General features: G+C 41.2%; 1 protein-coding gene across 2 annotated transcripts in view; it reads right to left on the bottom strand.

Moving 5' to 3' along the window:
• The window catches only part of tmtc2a (transmembrane O-mannosyltransferase targeting cadherins 2a), a 177,553-nt gene that overhangs the window by 97,405 nt on the left and 55,203 nt on the right, over positions 1-24,945 (bottom strand). For both annotated transcript variants that reach the window (XM_020526956.2, XM_048608011.1), the window contains exon 2: positions 7,057-7,627. In XM_020526956.2, the coding sequence (XP_020382545.2) occupies positions 7,057-7,627 (571 nt within the window). The remainder of the gene's footprint in view (positions 1-7,056; positions 7,628-24,945) is intronic.

Below are 24,945 nucleotides of genomic sequence, written 5' to 3'. Positions count from 1 at the left end.
TGCAGCCTATCCCATAAGTACACCAGGCCACAGTGGATTAACATGTCCTATTGTCTCCAGCTGCAACACTCTAGGATTTTTCTTTCAGCCAGTAATTCAGATATCCTGTCATCAATATAAATTTGACATAAACATATTTGATCGTGGATACACGTTGCAACAGGTATGCCGGATCAACTTCGAAAAATGTAACAGCCAAGTTCTATTGTCAGCTGTGGCTCAGTTGGTTGCACACTAAGTCCAAAGTTTGTGGGTTCAAGCCCCACTTCAAGGACCTCTGCACAAAAGTCAGAGCTGACATTCTAGTTCTATAGTATAGAAAATAATAAAGTATTAATAGTATAAGATTTCAACACCCACAATATAAACGGAAGTGTGAAAGGCTTAGGAGGGGTAGAATTTTTAAAATGTGTCCAGGAGAGCTTTTTAAGCCATAAAAGTCCTACAAGGAGGTACAGGACCTAATCTTACAGAACAATGCTAGGCAAGCGGTAGATGTGGATGTAGGAGAGCATTTTGGTGATTGTGATCATAATTTAGTAAGGTTTAAGATAATTATGGATAAGGACAAAAGTAGACCAGAAAGAAAGGTTCTGAATTGGGGAAGGTTGATTTTGACAAAATATGAGAGATCTAGCCAAAGTGGACCAGGAGCAGCTACTTGCAGGTGACTTTACATCAGATCAGCGGGAGATATTCAAAAGGGTCATAGTGAGAATACAGAAGAACATAAGAACATAAGAACTAGTAGGCCATCTGGCCCCTCGAGCCTGCCCCGCCATTTAATAAGATTACAGCTCCACTTACCCGCCCACTCACCATAACCCTTAATTCCTTTACTTTTCAAAAATTTATCTAGCCTTGCCTTAAAAACATTCAGCGAGGTAGCTTCAACCACTTCACTGGGCAGGGAATTCCACAGACTCACAACCCTTTGGGTGAAGAAGTTCCTCCTGACCTCAGTCCTACATCTGCTTCCCTTTATTTTGAGGCGATGCCCTCTAGTCCTAGTTTCACCTGCTGGTGGAAACAACCTCCCTGCCTCCACTTTATCTATTCCCTTCATAATCTTATATGTTTCTATAAGATCTCCTAATACAGGGTCAGTACGTTCCATAAAGGTGAAGGGTGGGATCAACAAATCCAGAGAATCCAGAGATGTACAGGATTGGATAAGGAATAAATGTAGGGAGTTGCTTAAAAAAGAAATTAGGAGAATAAATAGAGGACATGAACAAACACCGACGGGTGTTAAGATAAATCAAGATAAATCCAAAGCTGTTTTATGAATATATTAGGGTAAGAGAATAACAAAGAAATGACTAGGTTCCATTAGAGATCAAAGTGGCAACATGTGTATGGAGCCAGAAGGCACATGTGAGGTTTTAAATGAGTACTCCACATCTGTATTCACTGCTGAGAACGACAATGTAGTTTACCAATCAGGCAGGGGGTCTGTGATATACTTGAACATATTAGCATTGAGAGGGAGGAGATATTTATGGTTTTAGTGGGCTTGAAAGTGAATCCTTAGGCCCAGATGAGATGCATCCCAGGATACTGTGAGAAGCAAGAGAGGAGATTGCAGGGCCTCTGACATTAATTTTCAAATCCTCTCTGACCATATGAGGGCTACCAGAGGACTGAAGGACGGTTAATGTGGTACCATTACTCAAGAAAGGTAATAGGAAAAACCAGGAAACTACAGATCAATGAGTCTAACGTCTGTATTGGAAACATTTCTGAGGGACAGTCTTAACTTCCACTTAGAGAGGCAAGGATTAATCAAGGATAGTTAACATAGCTTTGTAAGGGGGAGATCATGTCTAACAAATTTGATTGAATTTTTTGAGGAGGTGACCAGGTGTACAGATGATAATTTTGCAGTTGATGCAGTCTACATCAAATTTGGAAAGGCTTTTGACAAAAATCTTGCATGGAATACTGGTTAAGAAGCTAAGAGCCCATTGGATTCCAGGGCAATTTAGCAAAATTGGATCCAAAATTGAGTAAATGCCATAAAACAGACAGTGATGGCTGAAGGAAGTTTTATGACTAGAAGCATATGTCCAGAGGCATATCACAGGGTTTGGTGCTGAATCATTTGCTGTTTGTTTTATACATTAATGATATTGATGCAAATGTAGGAGATATGATCAGTAAATTCTCATATGACATGAAGATTGGCAGTGTGCTAAATAGTGAAGAGGAAAGCTTTAGATTCCAGGGCAATATAGACTTAAAGTAACTGGCAGGAGGTTTAGAATGGAGTCACAGAAAATTATTTACTTCCAGAGTGTTATAAGGATCTAAAACTTCCCACATGTAAGGAACATGGAAACAGAAATCATTCATTGCATTTGAAATATATTTGGATATGCTCAAGAAGTGCTATAACCCTCAGGGAAACACACTAGAAGAAGAAAAGTATCATTAGACCAGATAGCAAGTTGAACTTTTGCCACAGAACCATAAATGGGAGCCAGGTCTGTTTGCAGTCAGAAATTCATCTCCAGCAAGAAACTTAGTGATATCCCTTTAATTGATATGGAGATGAGTTTCCAGTTCACTTATGGCCAATGGAGAGGGAAACAGGGGCAAATCACTGTGGGATCCATTTAGTCTCTGTGCCAGCCATTACTCAGGTTGCTGGAGGTCCTAAGGGAGAAATCTTTGGTTATGTCAAAGCTTTCTGCTACATATGACAGTAGTGCAACGTGACAGGAGAGCTGAACTACGCCTAATTACTGGTGTGTCTGCATATTAACATTTTGTGATTTATGTAGCAGGACACCCAGATCCCTCTACATCTCAGAGCACTGCAGTGCTCTCTACACATTTAGATATTATGCTTCTTTGTTATTTTTCCTGCCAAAATGAATAATTTCATATTTTCACACATTAAACTCGATTTGCCAGATATTTGCCCACATACTTAACCTATCCATTTTCCATTGTAACTGTCCTTAAGCCCTCTTTCCAAATTACTTTCCTAGCTGTCTTTATGTCATCAGAAAAATTACCACTGGTCCCATCACCCAAGGCATTTATATAAATTGTTAAAGGTTGATGGCCCAGCGCTGCTCTCTATAGCACTCTGCTCATTATAGTTTGTAAACCAGAAAATGACTCTTGTATGCCTACTCTCTATTTCCTGTTCACAAGCTAATCTTCTCTCCATGGCAAAATGCTGACCCCTATGCCACCTGCTTCTATTTTCCATGATAAGCTTTGATGTGGCACTTATGCCTTCTGGAAATCTAAGGATAGTGCATCCATCAATTCCCCGTTTTCCACAGCATGGTATTTCCTCAAAGAGTTCCAGTAGATTGAACAAATATGATTTTCCTTTCACAAAGCCACGTTGATACTACTTGATTACCTTGAACATATTTAAGTGCCCTCCTGACAAAAACAGTGGCAGATGGAGTTCAATGTAAGCATGTTTGAAGTTCTCCATTTTGGGACCAAAAACAGATAGATCCGGGTACTCTCAAGGTGGTATGAAGGTAAATACAGTGGCTGTCCAAAGATACTTGGGGGTTTAGATGCACAGATCTTTAGAATGTCATGAACAGGTGCAGAAAATAATCAAGAAAGCTAAAGGAAAGTTGACTTTTATACCTAGAGGACTGGAGTACAAAGATGCAGAGGTTATGCTGCAGTTACACAACACCCTGGCTGGACTCCACTTGGAGTACTGGCAGCAGATCTGGGCACCACACCTTAAGAAGGATATATTGTCCTTAGAGAGAGTACAACATAGGTTTACATATAAATTAGGCCTGTTTTCTTGAGAATTTAGAAGGTTAAAGTATTTCATAACCAAAGTCTTCAAGATATTAACAGGAAACAATAGGGTAGATAAACTATTTCCATGATTTGGGGATTCTAGAACTAGGGGCATCACCAAAGAATTGGGGCCAGACCATTCAGGAGATATGTAAGGAAGTAGTTCTACATACAAACGGTGGTAAGTGTTTCTCTTCCACAAATGGACACTGGGTCAGTTGTTAATTTTAAGTCTGAGATAGATAAACGTTTGTTAAGCAATGATATTAAGGGATGTGGGCCAAAGGCAGGGATATGGAGTTAAGCCACAGATCAACCATGATCTCATTGAATGGTGGAACAGGCTCAATGGGCTGAATGGCCTATTCCTGTTCCTATTACTTCATTGTTAATCGTTTCTAGCATTTTCCCTTTTACAGATGTTAAGCTAACCGGCCTGTAATTTCCTGCTTTCTGAACAGTTCAGGTTGTGTATTTGTGTGTGTGGCAGTGGGCTGGGGAGGTATTGTTGCATGTGTGTGCATTTCTAATACTTATCAACCATTGACTAACCTAAGCTTTTTAAATTGCTGGTCTGAAATGAGACTATGAAGATTGCTAGCCACAGATATTCTAGTTCCATAGGAGCTTGTCGTTTATACGACCTCCCCCAGGTGTCCATTATTCAGCCCTCTACATGTTACCCATCACAAGTTAAATCAAGTCAACATTCCCACTAAGCTACATGGGCATGATGCCACCCAACAGCCAAAAGGATGCCAAGCCAACCCATGTCTATGATGAGCTCGCAGCTGCATGACCATTTGTGGCCTGGATAAACATAGATGAGGTAGAACAACCAAATTTTATAACAAACTGTCAACAATTCCTGCTGAAACCATCTAATGATACAAACCAATAGGCATGCAGTCTTCCTTCTGTATATGATTCAGCCACTCAATTAATAAACTTAATAATAAATCATAGAGAATACAGATTTCATTCACAATGAACACTACTGTCCTGATTCTGAAATCCACATTAAATCTATTGTACTTCAATATAAATTTAAAAGAATTAAAATAAATCAACGTCATCTTAATCATTCATCTATTGTGTCTATTGTTTTAGCTGGAAGATGATTTAATTCATTTCTGTGCTGTGCATTTGTCATTTTAATTGACTGATGCACCATGGTGACACAATGACATGTAAATGCAGGTGCGGCTTATAAGCATTATTAACCATTTGGTTGAATAATATGGACAAATATGTATTGAAGACCAAATGTGTAACTTTACCCCGGAACTCGTAGGTTTTTGCTTTCTGATCTCATCAATCATTCAAAACCAAAATATTAGATTTATTTAAAACATTAGAAAATCACATTTATGTCCTTTGTTGGAAGGTATCAAAATAAATAATTACTACTCAAAATATAGAGAGGTTCATAGTTATTTAATCCATAATGTTATTCATTGGAAAATGCTGTCATCATGGGACTGCCAAAGAACTGGTAATCCTGAATCCTAAACTAACGTCAGGGAATATGGATTCAACACCCTCAAGGGCTGATGGAGAAGTTTGAAATCAGTAAATTCCTGGAATTAAAAAAACAACCATTGATGTTTGTTGTGAAATCCGCCTGGTTCACTAATGTCCTTTAGGGAAAGAATTCTACCACCCAAACCTGGTCTGGCCTACATATGACCCAGACCCACAGAAATGTTGTTGATGCTTAAATGGCCTAGCAGGGCAATTAGGAATGGGCAATAAATGCTGGCTCAGTCAGAAAAATCCAAAATTAAATAAAATAAATTTCTTGCCTTCTTGCAACTGGTGTGCATATTGGAAGTTGAATACAGACACTTAAAAATGTTAAATGCTGCCTTTCAAACATCACCTTTTCAATCAAATAATTATGGACCATAATCATGCTTGACATTGCATGAAAAATATTGTTGTAGAAATCTTATTCAAATGTAATTAAATATTGTACCTTGGAAGAGAAAATGTGGCTTTATACCAAAGTTGTCCACCATTGGGATTTTCCTCATTTCCATTATTGACCATTTGATAAAATTTGTTTGTTATGTTTATTCAACAACTCCATTATCATCGTATCATGCAAATGCCAGGACAGTAAAGAGAAAACTAGATGAATATCATTTTTGTTTGTATAGTATTTTCAATGCTTTATTCTTGTCTATTTGTATAAGCAGATTTAAATTCAAATGAACAAAGAAATTCCCAGGTTTGATCATTAGCCTTGTGCCGAATCATCCAACTCTAGTCTTCTCTCCACAGATGCTGCTAGACATGCTGAACTTTTCTAACAATTTCAGTTTTTGTTTCTAACTCTAGTGATACCCTGGTGCAGGGGCCACAATCAGTCCAAGGCATGACTGTGAACTTCGCCTGTGATGACCACCTGCTATGGTTGATAGACTATTGGCCCATATTATCAAGGTTTGCACACATGTGCCAGGTATTGGAGTGGTGGAACAGCAGTTAGCAATGTATGTGGCATGATTTTCCCTAAAAAAGACAAACACCATTGGCTAAAGGGAGGGGAAGAAATTGGTGCCGGTCAACATTGAATTTTCTAAGGCGTGTTTTGAAAATCAGTTGTCAGTTTCTGTGATGTGGTTAGAGCTCAGAAATATTGCCTTAAAGCTGTGTATAAATATTTATGGATAAAACAGTAGTACTGCCAAGTCCAGCACTAGTTCCTGTCAGCCAGACAGCTCTGCACTACCATGTCAAATATTGTGCAAACCATGAATCCTCTTTGTTTGCTATCAGTTTTGTTCCCTTAAATTGAACAAGAATCAATACTATTAACAAAGGTAACATTGCAGCTGGAGAGGTGTGAAATGTGGCAAATGACTAAGTACAAGGGAGGGGCAGTTTCCAGTTTAGTCCACTGCCCCATTTTAATGATGTATCTAAGCTGCTATCAGCATAATACCAATCCTTGGTATGGGTTCTATCAGCTTTGACACAAAGTGCATCAACCGAACAGGATACACTCAAATGTGACTGCTAAAAAGCACGAAAAGTGGAAGGACCTTTACTTAATTGTTATCAGGATCTACATGGCAGCATAAGAAATACAAGAGAAATAATTTAATACACACTTCCTATCAGAACATCACAGGCAGCCCACATTTGGGCTACTGATATGCACCATCAATGAGTAAGGCTCCCTGTTTTTCATGTGGACTCACAGTTACCCTGTGCATGTGTGGTCACTAATTGCTGTATTACTCTGATGTGGCTTACCTTGTGAATCAATGAGATGAGTTGGTAAAATTTGAGCTTGCGATCTACAAATACATCATAAACAGCGGAAATAGCCAGGACAGTTACTCCTTGCTCCTTCCAAAGCATACTGCAGGCGGCACACATGAAGCTTCCAAATAACCAGGCCCAGCTCCATACAGAATGTCCCCTGCACCCACAGTGCCGGATGTAACACATTAAGGAAAGGAGGAAAAAGAGCCCAGCTCCGACGTCTGCTCGGCCTACAATTCCAGCCACTGCCTCAGTGTGGATAGGGTGTGCAGCAAACAGTAGGCCTGCAATAAAAGTCCAATAGCCATCGCCAAATAGCACCCGCGAGAAGTTTGTGAAGAGACCAGTGACTGCACTGTGCAACAGCACATTTACAAAATGATATCCCCAGGGATCCATACCACCAAAGGCACAGTTAAAACGGAAGGAAAGCGTACAAAGTGGGCGGTAGGACTTGTGGCTGCCACTGTGTGTAAGAAGGGTTCCCCAAAAGTCATTGTAAAAGATATTTGTCCAAGGTGTTTCTGGAAGTAGATCTTGGTTGGCTTTAATGGCTCGGCTGGAAGAAAACATAAAAATAAAATTACTGACTTCATAAAAGACAGGTTTCTCATTAGTGTAGGTGATAGAAATTTGATAACAAGCACCTAATCACATTCCATGTTGCTTTATAGAGACCACCTGTATAAGAATGTGATGATTTAATTAAGGCTCCATAGCACTCGGCTTTCTCCTTCATACTGATGAAATTGAGAATGCATGAAAATCTACTTAATTCTTATTACTCCAAGATTTTTAACTGATTTAGCATTACAACATATTTCTCTTCTCAAAGATAAGCAAATGCTGTACATCTGAGCCCTGGCCAATGTTGTTTTTCTTAGCAATATACTTAATACTATTCATATGTAGAAATCATGAACATGAACGTGCATCCTAGTTATAGGTTTAACAACTTTGTTGTGTTTTTTTCATGCCTTGTGGGTTTAAATGAACTGGAATTGATTACTGTACAATTGTGATCAAATGTAGACCTGGTTGGAGAAGTGTCCTGAATAACAGAGGATCTGGTTGGAGAAGTTTCCTGAATAACAGGGGATTTATCCACACCATATCCACACTTAGAATCAATTATCAAGGAAATGAAAACACTATCCATCAGATTCAGGTGCTACACAAAAGGTTAATTCACAAGGTTGGATCATATGGGATTAGGGTAATTTATTAGCTTGGATATGTGACTGGTTGTTGGACAGAAGATAGAGAATCAGGATGGATGGGTCTTTTTTCTGGATGGCAAAAAGTATTTAGTGGGGTAACACAGGGTTCGGTGCTTGAACCCCAGCTATTTACAATTTACATTAACGACTTGGTTAGAAAGTTCTATAGCCAAATTTGTGGATGACACAAAAATAGGCCAGATGGTAAATTGCAATGATGAAATAAGAACCTTACAAATGGATATAGATAGGTTAGGAGATTGGGCCAAAATGTGGCAGATGGAATTTAACGTAGATGAGTGTGAGGTCAAGCATTTTGGTTGGAAAAATGGGAATGTGATCTATTACCTAAATGGGGAGAGACTTCGGGGTGCTCCAGTGCCGAGGGATCTGGGGGTCCTTGTTCATGAGTCACAGAGAACTAGCATGCAGGCACAGCAGACAATAAAGAAAGTGAATGGAATTTTTCAGCTAAAGGAATAGAATATAAAGGTAAGGGAGTATTGTTGCAACTATACAAGGCATTGGTGAGACTGCACCTGGAGTAGTGTACACAATTTTGGTCCCCTTATTTGACAAAAGATGTAGTGGCATTGGATGCAGTTCAGAGAAGGTTCACTAGATTGATCCCAGAGATGAGGGGTTTCTCGTATGAAGAGAGATTGAACAGTTTAGCCCATTACGCTCTGGAATTTAGAAGAATAAGGGGAGATCAAATTCAGGTATTCAAATGATAAAAGGTATAGATAAAATAGATGTAGAGTAGATGCTTCCTCTTGTGGGGCATTCTAGGACAAGGGATCAGAGTCTTAGGATAAGGGATAGCAAATTTAAAACAGAGTTGAGAAGAAACTGGTTCTCCCAAAGGGTTGTGACTCTGTGGAATTCATTATCCCAAAGTGCGGTGGATGCTGGGACAGTGGGCGAATTTATGGAGGAGTTAGACAGATTTTTAATTGGTAATTGGTTAAAGGATTATGGGGAGAAAGCAGGAAAGTGGGGGTGAGGAGCGTATCAGCCATGATTGAGTGGCTGATTTGATGGGCTGAATGGCCTAATTCTGCCCATTTATCTTATGAATTATCTGGTTGGAAAAGTTTCCTGAATAACAGAGGAGCTGATGCAAAGATCTATGTTCTTGTTGCCTTCAAACTCAATGGCTCCAATCCTTTCATATTTGGCCTTCTATTTTTCCCTCTCCTTGAATTTTTGCTAATTATATCCTAACTCACACTAAGTCCCATTTTGTTATCGATTCTATGCTCACTGGTCTACATTTTCTCCTCACCCACCTATGCCTCAATCAATACTACTCAAAGGTATTAGATATTTTCTAAACAACCTGTTCAGAGATGCTATCACATATGTCCTGAGCAGCTGGGACTTAAATCCAAGCCACTTCACTCAGAGGTAGAGACACTACCACTGCATTACAGGATTAGCAGTCCGTCACCTTAACCAATCAGCCATCTTGTCAGATTCAAATGCAATTCGATACTTTCCAATCAAAAATGTTATTACAACCTCTGGAGCAGGTGGGACTTGAACCTGTGTCTCTTGACACACAGATAGGGACATCGGCCTGTATTTTTTTAAAAAATCAATTACACCATTTTCATTTCCTTTATTTTAAGCTATCACTTTTACACACTTCACTCTAATTTTTTTAAAAAAATGTTACATTAGTTTCTGAAATTTTCTTGGATTCACATTTTAATGTTTTTATAGCACATTTAATGTAACACGACATTTCAACCATCATATTTAAATCGCACTGAGCCAACACCAGGACAGATGCTGAAAAGCACTGTTAAACCCTTTTGCCCCAATGCCTTACCTGCAAACCTCAAAGAACCCTATGTTCCTCCAACCCTTTGTCCGTCTGGCCCACCTTCACACCAACAAAGGTGGTATGCCTGCAGTTGCACAGACCTTGAGCTCTAGAATTTCTTAATCAATCCTCTTTGCCTCTTTGTTGCTCTTTAAAGGACATTGCTTTTTGTACCTGTCTTATTGTCTCCCTCTTTGGCTCAGTGCCCAATTTTTAAATGAAAATTGGGATATTTGCTACATTAAATATACTATAAAAAAAGGCATTACAATATGAGTGACAGAAAGTTTCAAAAACTATTGCAAAAATTAAAGAAAAGGACATTAGAGCAAAGAGTGTAAAAGTGATAGTTTAAAACAAGGGGAATGAAAATGATGTAATTGATGAAAAAGTATGGCTGATTGAACAAAATATTGAAGTGGCAGATTGTACAAGGATTTAAATTGGAATCTCTGACCACAGGTAATCCATTTTGCTCTGTTAATTTTAACTACATTTGAAAGGGTTCCTATGGCACAGTGGTAATGTCCCTACCTCTGAGTCAGGAGACCCAGGTCCTGGTCAACTTGCTCCACAGGCATGTAATAGCATCACTGATCAGGTTGATACAAAAATATCTAGCTACATTTGAATATGACAGGGTGACCGAGAGGTTAAGGTGATGGACTGCTAAACTATTGAGAACTTTTGTAATGCAGTGGCAGTGTCCCTAACACTGAGCCAGGAATTCTAGATTCAAGTTCCACCTACTCCAGGGGTGTGTAATAATATCTCTGAATGGGTTGATTAGAAAACACATAGAAATATCTATGAGCTTTATAGTTGAGATGTAGAGTACAATAGTTACATTTGTGAGGCCCTTGCAGTGCAGTCGTAGTACCTGTACATCTAAGCTAGGAAGCCCCGGTCAAGTCCCACCTGCTCCAAAGGTATGTAGTACCATATCTGAACAGACTGATTAAAAATATCAAGATATATTTCAATAAGGCTCTTATTGTGAAGTGATAATGTCTCTATCTTTGAGTCAGAGGCCCAGGTTCAAGTCCCACCTGCTCTGGAAGCGTGTATTGACATCTTTGAGCAGGTTGGTTAGGAAAATCTCTAGCTACATTTGAGTAGCATTGACAGATTAACAGCACATCTTAAATGTTGGCAGATTAAAATAAACGTCATTTGCTGCTTAAATCACACAAGAAAATTTTGCAGACTATGGAAAGAAAATAGTATATCAACCCACAATGCATGTCATCCCTCTTGCAGCCTGGACTGTGGCTATTGGACCCAGAGGCTCATAACCCAAAGAAGGGGATACAGGCAGAGAAAGCAGTTCCTGAAGTCCCAACAACATTCCTTTCAATGCGTGAAATAACTGGTAACTTGTATTTGTTGACATGCGGTTCACAACCAGGTCCTCTCAATCAGCAGTCAGATAAATGGCCAGATCTTGGGTAGATTTGCATGTTGGGCAGCCTCTTGGACAGCAAGAGGAGAAGGAGTTTTGTCTGTCCAAAGATTGCAACATGACGCCTGAAACATTTGAAACCCTCGTCTCATTTTGATTGCTGCTGTTGAACTTTGAATACTGCAATTCTGGCCACTCAGTGGACCAAAGGTATGACTTTAAGGATCAAGTTGTATGGATGGTGTGGAAGCACAGAGAAGGCTCAGATTTGTTAGAGGCAAATAGTTTTAAGTGATTGCAATTGTTACTTCAATGATTCATACTTCGGCTGCTCAATGCTGGTGCCAGCGAAACAGCATCCTTTAACTAATGGCTCCTCAAAATTCTGTTAGTGCTTTATTTAATCATAGACATGTCTAATCAAGATTTATAATAAGGTGTACTGTTGCAGCAATGTCTGATGACAGTGTGAAAATATTGTGCACAATTATAAGTTGGTAGTATCATATTACGGTGGCATTTTCATCTAGATATTAAAAACACTTTGCAATCAAGCTTTGAAAAATAGGCTAATGTCTCGAAGTATCCAATTTTCAATATTTCAATGCATATTTTCCCCAATTAAGAAACCTCATTTACACCTTTGCCAATTAAGGAGTGGACTAATTCGCAGCGTGAATCATTCCTGAGAGAACGGGACAGCCAACTGCTTCCATCTATCAAACTAACTACATTTGTCCTCCAATTAATATTGCACCTACGCTTTTAGAGTATGCTTGAGTTTTATTGGCTGGTGCTCTGATTATTTTCCTTCTTTCATATTAGAATATACCTCAATATTAGACACTATCTTTTGTGGCAGTAAATACCATAGATGAACTGTAGATATATATCCATGGATAAGGACATTTGAAATTAGTGTGTTTCCCTCACTTAAAAGCTAGTTTCCTCCAGGCTTTACTTTTAGCATCAAGAACTGAGGGGGAAATAATAATAATATAAATGTAGATACAAAATAGACACTTTAAAATAACCACTTTAATAACCTCAAAAGAGTTCCAAAAACTTCCATGGAGCAAAATACAAGTAAGACACATCTTTACAAGTAAAATATATTTATTACATTTAGAAAGAAGATATAGGGCACAGTACACTTATAATCTCAGGATGCTCCAATGAATGTCTTTATATCCAATTAAATCCTTTTAAAGTGTAGTCTCTTTTCTAATGTTGAGAAATTTTCGCAGTCATTTTACATTTCAGGTTTATTAATGTTGTTCAGGGAGTGAAAACTGCCATCCTTAACTGGTCAGACCTGTGTGTGACTCCAGGCCTGCAACAATGTAGCTGATTCTTACTTGCCCATTGAAGTGGCCTAGCAAGCCTTTCATTTGTGTCAACTGCTAAAAGGTCTCACAAAAGGAATGAAGCCAAACTGACCACCTGGCTTTGACTAAGGCACTGGAAACGACAACAGCAATCTCAGCCTTGTCGACCCTGCAAAATCCATGCTACCAAAATCTGAAGGCCAGCGCCAAAATTTGAAGGGTTTATAGATGAGTCAAGCAACAGCCTGGCATAGTCATACTCACAGAATCATACCTGACACACAATGTCCCAAAAAGCACTATCACCATCCACAAATTTGTCCTTTTCCACTGACAGGACAATCCCAGCAGAAGTGGCAGTACAGTGGTATTCAGTGGTGAGGGAATTGCCTTGGGAGTCCTCAATGTTGATTTCAGATCCCAGGAAGTCTTGTGGCATCAGATTAAACATAGGCAAAGAAACCACCTGCTAATTACTATGTAGTACACCCCACTTCCCTTCAGCTGATGAAAGTACTCCTACATGTTAAATAGCGCCTGAAAGAAGCACTGAGAGTAGCAAGTGCCCAAAATGTACTCTGGGTGGGGGATTTCACTGTCGATTACCAAGAAGTCTCGGCACTACTGAGCCTGTCATTCCAAAGTACATTGCTACTAGGCTGGGTCTGCAGCATGTGGTGAGGGATTAACATAATTGACCTCATCCCCATCAATCTGCCTGCTGTGAATGCATCTGTCCATGACAGTATTGGTAAGGGTGACCAGTACATAGTCCTTGTGGAGATGATGTGCTGTTTTCATATTGAGAATACATCATGTGTGTGACATTATCACTATGCTAAATGGGACAGACTTTGAACTGATCTGGCAACTGAACACTGGGCATCCATGAGGCACTCTGAGCAATCAGCAGCAGAATGTACTCAAATGCTACCTGTAATCTCTTGGCCTGGCACATCTCCCATTCTATCATTACCAACAAGCCAGAGAATCAATCCTGGTTCAAAGGAGAGTGCAGGAGAGCATGCTAGGAGCAGAATAAAACATAACTAAAAATGAAGTGTCAACTCTGTGAAGCTACAAAACAGGACTACTCACATGCTAAATAGCATAAACAGCAAATGATAGACACAGCTGAGCAAGTCTACAACCAACAGGTCAGATCTAAGCTCTGTGGTCCTGCTACATCAAGTCTTCAATGGTGGTGGACAATTAAACAACTCACTGGAAGAGGAGGGTCCACAAACAGCCCCATCCTCAATGTTGGAGGGACTCAGCACATCAATGCAAAAGATAAGGCTGAATCTTCAGTCAGAAATGCCAAGTGGATGATCCATCTCAGTCTCTTCCAGAAATGCTGAACCTCACAGATACTAGTCTTCAGCCAATTCAATTAACTCCATGTGATATCAAGGAGCAGCTGAATACATTGAATACTTCAAAGGCTATGGGCCCTGACAACATTCCGGCAATAATACTGAAGACTTGTGCTCCAGACCCTGCCACTTCCATAGCCGAGTTGTTCCAGTTTACTTACAACACTGGAATCACCTGATAATGTGGAAAATTGCCCAGGTATGTCATATACACAATAAAGGACAAATCAAACCTGATCAATGATCGCCCAGTTAGTCCGCTCTCAATCAGCAGTAAAGTAACAGAAGATGTAATCGACAGTGCCATTAGGTAGTACTTGCTTAACAATAACCTGTTCAATGATGCTCAGTTTCAGTACCACCAGAGCCATTCAGCTCCTGGCATCATTGCAGTCTAAACATGGATGAAAGAGGAAAGTTTCAGAGGTGATGTGAAAATGACTGTCCTTGATATCAAGGCTGCTTTTGACCAAGGGTGGCACGGAGAATTCCGAACAAAATCAGAATCAGTGGGAATCAGGGTGAAAATTCTTTGCTGTTTAGAGTTATATCTGACACAAAGGAAGATGGTTGTGATTGTTGAAAGTCAATCAACCCAACTCCAGGACATCTCTACAGGAGTCCCTCATGCTGATGTCCTCGGCCTAACCATCTTCAACTGCTTCATCAACGATCTTCCTTCTATTATTAATCAGAAGTGGGGATATTTCCTGATGATTGCACAATGTTCAGCATTATTCATGATTCTTCAGGCACCAAAGCAGTCCATGTCCAAATACAGCAAGTCCTGGACAATGTCCAGTTTTGGCCTGATGAGTGGCAAATAACAATCATTGCTTACCAGTGCTAAATAATGACCATTTCCAACAAAAAAGAATAACCATTGCCACTTCAGATTCAATGTTATTATCATTATTGAATCCCCCACTATTCATATTCTGGAAGTTACCATTGATCAGAAACTGAACTGGACTAGTCAAATAAATACTGCGGCAACAAGAACAGGTCAGAAGCTGCATATAGTAACTTACCCTCTGACTACATACAGCCTATCCACCATTTACAAGGCACAAATCAAGACTGCCCTCAGTTGTCAAAAAGCTTGACACCATCCAGGCCAAAGTGTCATATCCATGAGCATTCATTCCCATCACCACTGATACACAGTAGCCACAGTCTGTAACATGGACTGCAGAAATCCACCAAGGCTCCTTAGATACCTCCTTCCAAACCCATGACCATTACCATCTGGGTAACAAGGGTAGCAGATATGTTGAAACACCACCATTTGCACATTCCTCCCTAAGCAAATCACCATCCTGAATGTTAAATATATCACTACTCCTTCATTATCACTGGGTCAAACACCTGAAACTCCCTCCAAGAGACGTTGTCTGTCTACCAGCAACACATGAACTGCAACGGTTCAAATATTCAGCTTACCACCACCTTCTCAAGGGCATCCAGGGATGAGCAACAAATGCTGGCTTACCAGGACACTCAGAATGAGTGTTTAAAAACCACAGCAAAGACCAAAAGATAAGAAAAAAATACATGAGTATTTTGTTGATTGAAGGATGACTGCTAGCTAGGACTATGCAAGAAGATTCACTCTTTTTCACATAATGCCAGATGATTAGTTATGTCCACATGTCAGTTCTTATTCAGAGGACATCTCACACTCCCTTAGTACTGCAGTGAAGTGTCAGCTTAGATTATGTGGTCTGGATTCTTAACTGTGACTTAAACATATGATCTCCCAACTCAGTGAAAAAAGCTGTATAATTGAACCAAAGCTGATTTGTTAATAAGCAGTATGGTTACAGAATATATACATCGAAACATGGGAAGTTGATGTGAATATTTGATTTTACAATACATGTAATAAACAGTATTTTATTAAGAAAAATGTTACATCTATTGATAATAGTGATTATCAGAGTATTCAACAAGATAAATCCTGGCAGAACAGATACATGTGACATTACATAGCCTAAATATTTTATTAAGAATATTAAATATATCCTCCCTGCATTAAATTCAATTTTTATCAATTCACTACCAAGAATAATCCATGAATTTATGAATTACAAAGCATATATTACTTGTTTAGATGACTAAGATGAGGGAACTAAATATAATATTTCCAACAGTTCTGATGAAGGGCCACCGGACCTGAAATGTTAACTCTGATTCTTTTCTTCACAGGTGCTGCCAGACCTGCTGAGCTTTTCCAGCAACTTCTGTTTATGTTCCTGATTTACAGCATCTGCAGTTCATTCAGTTTTTATTTATGTAATATCTCCCCGTTGGCAGATGACACAAAGCTAAGTGGGAGGGTGAACAGTGAAGAGGGTGCAGAGATCATTCAGTGTGATTTGGACAAGTTGAGTGAACGGGCAAACACATGGCAGGTGAAATATAATGAGGATAAATGTGTGTTATCCACTTTGGAATCAATAACAGGAAGGGAGGTTATTATCTGAATAACAATAGTTTGAGAAAGGAGAGGTGGAACAAGACCTGGGTATCCTTGTATAACTGCCACAGAAAATAAGCATGCGGGTGCAGCAAACAATGAAGAAGCAAATGGTATGTTGGTCTTCATAGCAACAGAATTTTAGCATAGGAGCAGGTATATCTTGCTGCAATTGTACAGGGCCTTGGTTAGACCACACCTGGAGAATTGTATGCGTTCTGGTCTCCTCTGAGGAAGGATATCCTGGCAATGGAGGAAGTGCAACAAAGGTTTACCAGACCGATTCCTGGGATGGCAGGACTGATGTATGAAGACAGATTAGGTCAATTAGGACTATATTCACGAGAGTTTAGAACAATGAGGGGGATCTCAAAGAAACCTATAAGATTCGAACAGGAGTAGACAGGGTAAAGAATCAGGGAGTCCGGAATCAAAGTTCATAGTCTAAAGGTATGGGGGTAGGTCGTTTACAAGTGAGATGAGGAGAAACTTTTTCAACCAGACCCTGTGGAATTCATAATACATAACACATTTGAGGCCAAAATGTTGAATATTTTTGTGAAAGAGTTAGATATAGTTCTTAGAGTTAAAGGGATCAAAGGGTATGGAGCCAAAATGGGAATAGGGTACTAAATTGGATATTCAGTCATGGTTATATTGAATGCAGAGCAGGCTCGAAGGGCCAAATGGCCTACTTCTGTTTCTATTGTCTCTGCTTCTATTTTGGAAATCACTGCCTGATCTGCAATATCAGGCAATATTTCTGGGGGCACTTAAGATGTGGCAGACAAGTACAATTTGATAAAATATTCCTGTGGTAAACCGTTTTGGACCAAGTTCTTAAAGCAAAATGAATTCAAGATTTGACTTCAAACACACCGAGTTCAGAAGATTGATGTCAATCATCAGTGTCGAACCTTCTGCCTTTCCAGCACCAAAGAAGGAAGATTTCCCAAAAGGCAAAACCAGCGGGTAGCTCTGGTCCAAAAACTCAATGTGTATAACTGCAAAATGGAGCACCAGTGTGTCCAGAGCAATTTATTTCCAAGCAGTAGTCCTCTCCTCTGGGTTAATCATGAGTCCTGTGGAGTCCTGATAAGGGCACACTTGCTCTTCCTGGCTCTATGACATGATTTTGTTACAAAACAAAATGTAATAATTACTTGGACTTGGCAGCCAAAGAGATTCAGAAGGATCCTTGGTGAGGTAGGTCCTACGACTGCCCTACCATTTGTTGACACTTTTCCCAATGGGGATGTGGAACAGGCGTTAGGATACAAATTTGCCCATTAAAGCAGCTTCACACACATTTTAAACATTCACTCATGTTAGCCAAAAATATGTTCAAGAATTTAGATATAACATCAAGCACTGCACCGAAGAGACAATAGGCCATCCCACTGCTAATTATTAACTTTTTCCTTAAAGCTCAAGAGGTGAGTGCAATCCATACCAAATTCTGTGCCATTTGGCTCCAGGGCCATGTGTGCCTCAAGCTTGTGTTTCTGCATTTCGTTACAAAATATATTTTAAAAGTATATATAAATGTATTACCACTCTGCCAATAATATGTCAGTTGTCTGGAAATATTTTGGCTAGGTAGTGGGGCTTTTGTGTACATAAACGATAATTCAGCTTTCATCAAGCAAATTCTTCCTGCTCAATTATTTTCCATTACAACCACAGTAATTTCTGGATCAGTTTCTTTTTTAAAGAATTACATGAATGTGAGAGAAACATATTTCGACTGGGAATATTCTTCCCCTCGTGGAACTGGTTGGCAATTTGTCATTTCATGGGCTCAAGCCACATCCCGGCAGATAAGTGACATCTGCTTTTGTTGATGGCCGTTATAGGACCTAAGTGAACTATGCAGTGTATTGTATTTCCCAGTGAACACAAGATTAGCAGTGTGAAAAAAAATGTCAGTGGAAGTGAAAATATTTCCTCTCCGTTGTCGTCAATAGGGTTGATTACACAAGTGAAGAAACAGTGATTGTGGCTCAATTCCACACCCAAGTTTTTTTTGATGACTGGGTAGTCGTTTTGGCAGCATAGATGTGAGTTGTGTACCAGAACACTGTGGAATCCATGGCGCAGAAGATACCGAGGGAATTAGGGCAATTGAAGATTTCAATGGGCCTGGAACCAATGAAGGTTGCCCCACGCTTAGAACCTTCTGAAAGTATCCAAAAGAGAATTGGGAGAGATAGTGGAAACTGCCGATGCTGGAGAATCTGAGATAACAAGGTGTAGAGCTGGATAATATCCAACGCATCATCCTCCGGCACTTTCGCCATCTGCAATCTGACCCCACTACCAAAAACATTTTTCCCTCCCCACCCTTATCTGCCTTCTGGAGGGACCACTGTCTCTGTGACTCCATTGTCGGCTCCATACTCCCCACCAGCCCCACCACCCCTGGCACTTTTCCCTGCAACCGCAGGAAGTGCTACACCTGCCCCCATACCTCCTCCCTCACCCCCATCCCAGGCCCTAAGAAGACCTTCCACATCAAGCAGATGTTCACCTGCACATTTGCTAATGTGGTATACTGCATCCGCTGTTCCCATTGTGGCCTCCTCTACATCAGGGAATCCAAGCGGAGGCTTGGAGGCCGCGTTGTGGAACACCTACGCTCGGTTCGTGACAAACGACTGCACCTCCCAGTCGCGAACCATTTCAACTCCCCCTCCCACTCCTTGGATGACATGTCCATCCTGAGCCTCCTGCAGTGCCATATCGATGCCACCCAAAGGTTGCAGGAACAGCACCTCATATTCCGCTTGGCAATCCTGCAGCCCAATGTTATCAATGTGGACGTCATAAGCTTCAAAATCTCTCCACCCCCTACCGCATCCCAAAACCAGCCCAGCTCGTCCCCACCTCCCTAACCTGTCCGTCCTTCCTCCCACGTATCCCCTCCTCCCACCTCAAGACCCACACCCACCTCCTACCTACCAGCCTCATCCCGCCTCCTTGACCTGTCCGTCCTCCCTGGACTGACCTATCCCCTCCCTAACTCCCCACCTACACTCACCTTTACTGGCTCCATCCCTGCCTCTTTGACCTGTCTATCTCCTCTCCACCTATCTGCTCCTTTATCCATCTTCCATTCGCCTCCCCCTCTTTTTATTTATTTCAGAATCCCCTTCCCCTCCCCCATTTCTGAAGAAGGGTCCAGACCCAAAATGTCAGCTTTCCTGCTCCTCCAATGCTGCTTGGCCTGTTGTGTTCATCCAGCTCTACACCTTGTTATATCAGAGAATTGGGAGAGTTGTGTTTCAGTTAAATACATAGCTAGCCAGGAAAAGACTGACAATTAAAAATCTAATACAACTCCAGGGTAACTATTAAACTAAATTCAGGATGGCAGTGGTTAGCACTGCTGCCTCACAGAACCAGGGACGTGGGTTCAATTCCACCCTCGGGTGACCGTCTGTGTGGAGTTTGCACATTCTCCTTGTGTCTGCATGGGTTTCCTCCCACAGTCCAAAGATGTGCAGGTTAGGTGGATTGGCCATCGGAAATGCAGAGTTTCGGGGATGGGTCTGGGTGAGATGCTCTTTGGTGGGTCGATGCGGACTTGATGGGCCAAGTGGTCTGCTTCCACACTGTTGGGCCTCAATGATTCTAAGCCTCAAGTGTATCATACATATCCCCAACTACACTTATCCAGCATCTGACACCACCTGGACCCTAACCTGATACATTGGGACCTGGCACACCCTACCCTCCACTCCATCGCCATGAACTGAGATGCACTCTTCTCCCTCTGGGACCCAAAACCCAGGCCTCACTCTTCCCAGTGCTTGACAGCCTCCTTTTTCTCCAGGACCTGACAACCCTCTCTCCCCAGGAACTAATAACCTTCCAAACCCCTAAGTCCTGACAACACTGACTCCCTCAGGATGCAGCAACATCCCCACCTCCTGACCCCAAATACACTGTTCCCTCTGAGACAGACAACCCACTCTCTCCCCCTTGACCTGACACTCCTTAGCACCTAACAACCTCTCACCTCCCAGGGATTCATCATCCACCATCCCTCCAGAGCACAGCAGCGCCAGGGACACAAAGCTCCCTCACACTCACACAAGGCCCAATACACCAGCCTCCATTGATCCAATATTCCTTGCACACCCTTACCTACACTAAACAGCTTCCTTCCAATTCTGTCCACCTGGCACTCGATTTATCTGATAGCCTCTCCACCTAGCACTCTACCCTCCTGACACCTGAAATTCACACTTACCCTTGTTTACCCTTCAATGGAGCTGCTAAAGTGGCTGTCTGTGATGCTGGATATTAAATCACAGAATTAGGCAACTACTGCTGTGGAAAAGTAGATGTGGTTTGGATGCCCTTTGGCTATCTTGCACGACAAGCAACGTTTCTTAATGTGAGAAAGGAATAGTGCAACAATCTGAATGCAATTGCAATTCCTCAGAAAATCCAACCCTGGATATTGAGGAGAAATGTTTCAATATATGTAGATAAAACTGGCTTTGCGGTTGAACTTGTCATGGTCTTGTCTGTATTTAAGTTAAAAGTTCCATTGATGGATTACCATTCATGGTGAACAAAGGAGCCATTGTATCACCTTGTTTAACACATCTTGGCTCCATTCTAGTTCCATTCCATTCAATCAACTACCTTGACTTGACCTCCTCTTGGGAAATAAGGCTGGGCAGGTGACTGAGGTATCTATCGGGGAGCACTTCAGAGCCAGTGACTGTAATTCTATCAGTTTAAGATAGTGATGGAAAATGATAGACCTGATCTAAAAGTTAAAATTCTAAAGTGAACGAAGGTCAATTTTGACCGTATTAGGCAAGAGCTTTCAATTAGCTGACAAGACAGTATGGACCTGGAGGAACACAGCAGACTAGGCAGCATCAGAGGAACAGGAAAGTTGACGTTTCGGGTCAGGACCCTTCTTCAGAAATGGGGACGAGTAAGGAAGCTGGGAAATATATAGAGAGAGGAGGGGTGGGGCTGGGGAAGGCAGGTGGGATGGTGATAGGTGAGTGCAGGTAGAGAGTGGTGGGGATTGGTCAGTGGTATGGGTGGGGCAGATAGGGGGAGAGAAGATGGGCAGGTTGTGTCAGGTCAAGGAGGCGGGGATGAGAGGGAGGGTTGGAGATGGGATGAGGTCGGGGGTGGGAAGATTTTAAAACTGGTGAATTAGGTGGGCTAACATGGTGCCACTATTTAAGAAAGGTAGTAAGGAAAAGACAGGGAACTATAGACTGGTCAGCCTGACATCGGTGGTAGGCAAGTTGTTGGAGGGAATCCTGAGGGACAGGAGTTACATGTATTTGGAAAGGCAAGGACTGATTAGGGAGAGTTCTGAGGAAGGGTCACCGAACCCGAAACAGATACTGCCAGACCTGCTGAGCTTTTCTAGCAACTTCTGTTTTTGTGACCATTAAGGGATAGTCAACATGACTTTGTGCATGGGAAAACTTGTCTCACTAACTTGATTGAGTTTTTGAAGAAGTAACGAAGAGGTTTGATGAGGGCAGAGTGATAGATGTGATCAATATGGACTTCAGTAAGGCGTTCGACGCGGTTCCTCATGGTAGACTGGTTAGCAAGGTTAGATCACGTGGAATAAAGGGTGTTCTAGTTATTTGGATACAGAATTGCCTCAAAGGTAGAAAACAGAAGGTGGTGGTGGAGGGATGCTTTTCAGACTGGAGGCCTGTGACTAGCGGTGCTGGGTCCACTGCTTTTCATCATTTATACAACTGATTTGGATGTATACATAGGAGGTATGGGCAGTAAGATTGCAGATGACACCAAAATTGGAGGTGTAGTGGACAGCAAAGAAGGTTACCTCAGAATACAACAGTATTTTGATCAGATGGGCCAATGGGCTGAGGAGTGGCAGATGGAATTTAATTTAGATAAATGTAAGCATTTTGGAAAGGCAAATCAGGGCAGGACTTATCCACTTAATGGTAAGGTCCTGGGGAGCATTGCTGAACAAAGAGACCTTGGAGTGCAGGTTCATGGTTCCTTGAAAGTGGAGTCGCAGGTAGATAGGACAGTGAGGAAGGTGTTTGGTACGCTTGCCTTTAATGGTCTGTGCATTGAGTACAGGAGTTGGGAGGTGTCGAACACCTTACTGAAGATAAGACTGGCTTTGTGGTTGAACTGACCTGAATGATCTAAAAGGAGCCAGTTAAACCATGTGAGATAGTAAGAACTGCAGATGCTGGAGTCTGAGATAACACGGTGTGGAGCCAGAGGAACACAGCAGGCCAGGCAGCATCAGAGGAGCATGAAAGCTGACGTTTCGGGTTGGGACCCTTCTTCAGAAAGGGAGGTGGGGAAGGGGGCTCTGAAATAAATGGGGGGGGGTGGGGGCGGTGATTGCAGTTAGATAGTGAAGCAGATAGGTGGGAGACAAGACAGGTCAAGGAGGCAGGGATGAAGCTAGTAAAGGTGAGTGTAGGTATGTAGAGGCGGGGATTGGTCAGTGAGGTGGGAGGAGCAGATGGGTGGGAGAGAAGACGGACAGGTCAGTGAGGCGGGGATGAGGAGAGGTGGTGCTGGTCTTGGGATGAGGTCGGGGATGGGGAGATTTTGAAGCTCGTAAAGTCCACATTGAGACCACTGGGTTGTAGGCTTACAAGACGGAATATGAGGTGCTGTTGTGTTATTCAACTAACAAGAAGAATGAAATTATTTATTACTACACATGACAATCAACACATGTATGCAAAGATTAAAAATAAAAGGTGATTCTAAAACATAAAGATTGAAAAAAATTTTCTATGATGTGATACAAATAACGAATAACTAAACACTGTGGCTATTCATCGGAGGATACTGATAAGATTGCAGTTGGTATTTGTATTGTCCAGTTTTTTGAGATTCTTCATGTTGTAGGCTCATTGAAGTTCCTTTGTCCTGAAACCTTGTTTTGAATTGGTTTACTGCACTCAAAAGTGGGAGACAGTCTCCTTTTTGTTGTCCTGCTAGCTATCTGACTTGCAGCACTTGGAATGAAAAAAACCTTTACCTGCAACACAGGGATAACTATAAGTAGTTTTTTGACTGTGACCCTCACAGTCTGCTCGTACTTGAGCACAGGTAGGTACACATGTGGATGTTCAGTCCAACTAGCTCTCCAGTAGAGTAAAACCTGACCTTTTAAGCATTATCATTTTAATCTTAAAAGAAAAAATCACAAAATTGGTCTGTGGCTCGGGAAGTAACTGCAGGGGATGGTTTGTTGTTGAGCAGATTTTTAATACTTTAGTAGTCACAAGAGTTCTTCCTTTGTTTCTTTGACGCCTTTAGGTGTTACATCCCATCAGTCCCATGCAGGTACCAAGGTGTAGAGCTGGATGAACACAGCAGGCCAAGCAGCATCAGAGGAGCAGGAAGGCTGACGTTTCGGGCTTAGACCCTTCTTCAGAAATGCAGGAGTACTTTTACACCCACAGTTCTCTTTTAAAAGTCATATTTTGGAATTAAGGGCTAAAAATGTTCATTGTACTTTGGCTACCTGACCTATGGTCATGACAAAATGCAAAAGAGGTCAAACTGGACATATAGTTTACTAGTCATACCCAGAATCAGTTCCTGGAGGTAGTTCATCAAACTTATCTTTATTTACTTGAAGAGGTATCGCAGCTAATTTAATGAATTAACACATCTGGACTGAAGTGTCAGTCACATTAATAATGATCACTAAACTAATGACTGTCGTAAAAACCCTTCTGGTTCACTAATGTCCTTCAGAACAGAAAAGCTGCTATCCTTACCTGGTCTGGCCTATACATGACTCCAGATCCACAGCAATGTGGCTGACTGTTCACTGCCATCTGAAATATTATGGTAAGCCGTTCAGTTATATGAAACTGCACAAAAATAATGGATGACAGCGGTTCAAGAAGGTGGATCAGCATCACCTTCTCCATAATAATTAGAGATAGGCAATGGATGTCAACATATCAACAACGCTGAAATTCCAGGAAGGAAAATAAACAGGGTAACATTTCAAAGGCAGGAAAATAAAACACATTATTCTGTAAACAGATTTTATAAGTGATTATATTGTTGTTTATATTTTAATGGCTGAGTTGATTACAAACTAAAGTATACCATCTTCCAACCAGTTTGATGGATACAATGTAACAAAAACAAAAGTAATGGTATTACTCACAAGATTTGATTGACACACAGCGTAACTTACCCAGTAATACATTGTTATGGTCAAACTGT

Source organism: Rhincodon typus, chromosome 18 (assembly GCF_021869965.1).
Source record: "Rhincodon typus isolate 14 chromosome 18, sRhiTyp1.1, whole genome shotgun sequence".
NCBI classification, from domain to species: domain Eukaryota; kingdom Metazoa; phylum Chordata; class Chondrichthyes; order Orectolobiformes; family Rhincodontidae; genus Rhincodon; species Rhincodon typus.
Note: the sequence above shows the minus strand (reverse complement) of the source record. Positions and strands in the feature narration are given on the sequence as shown.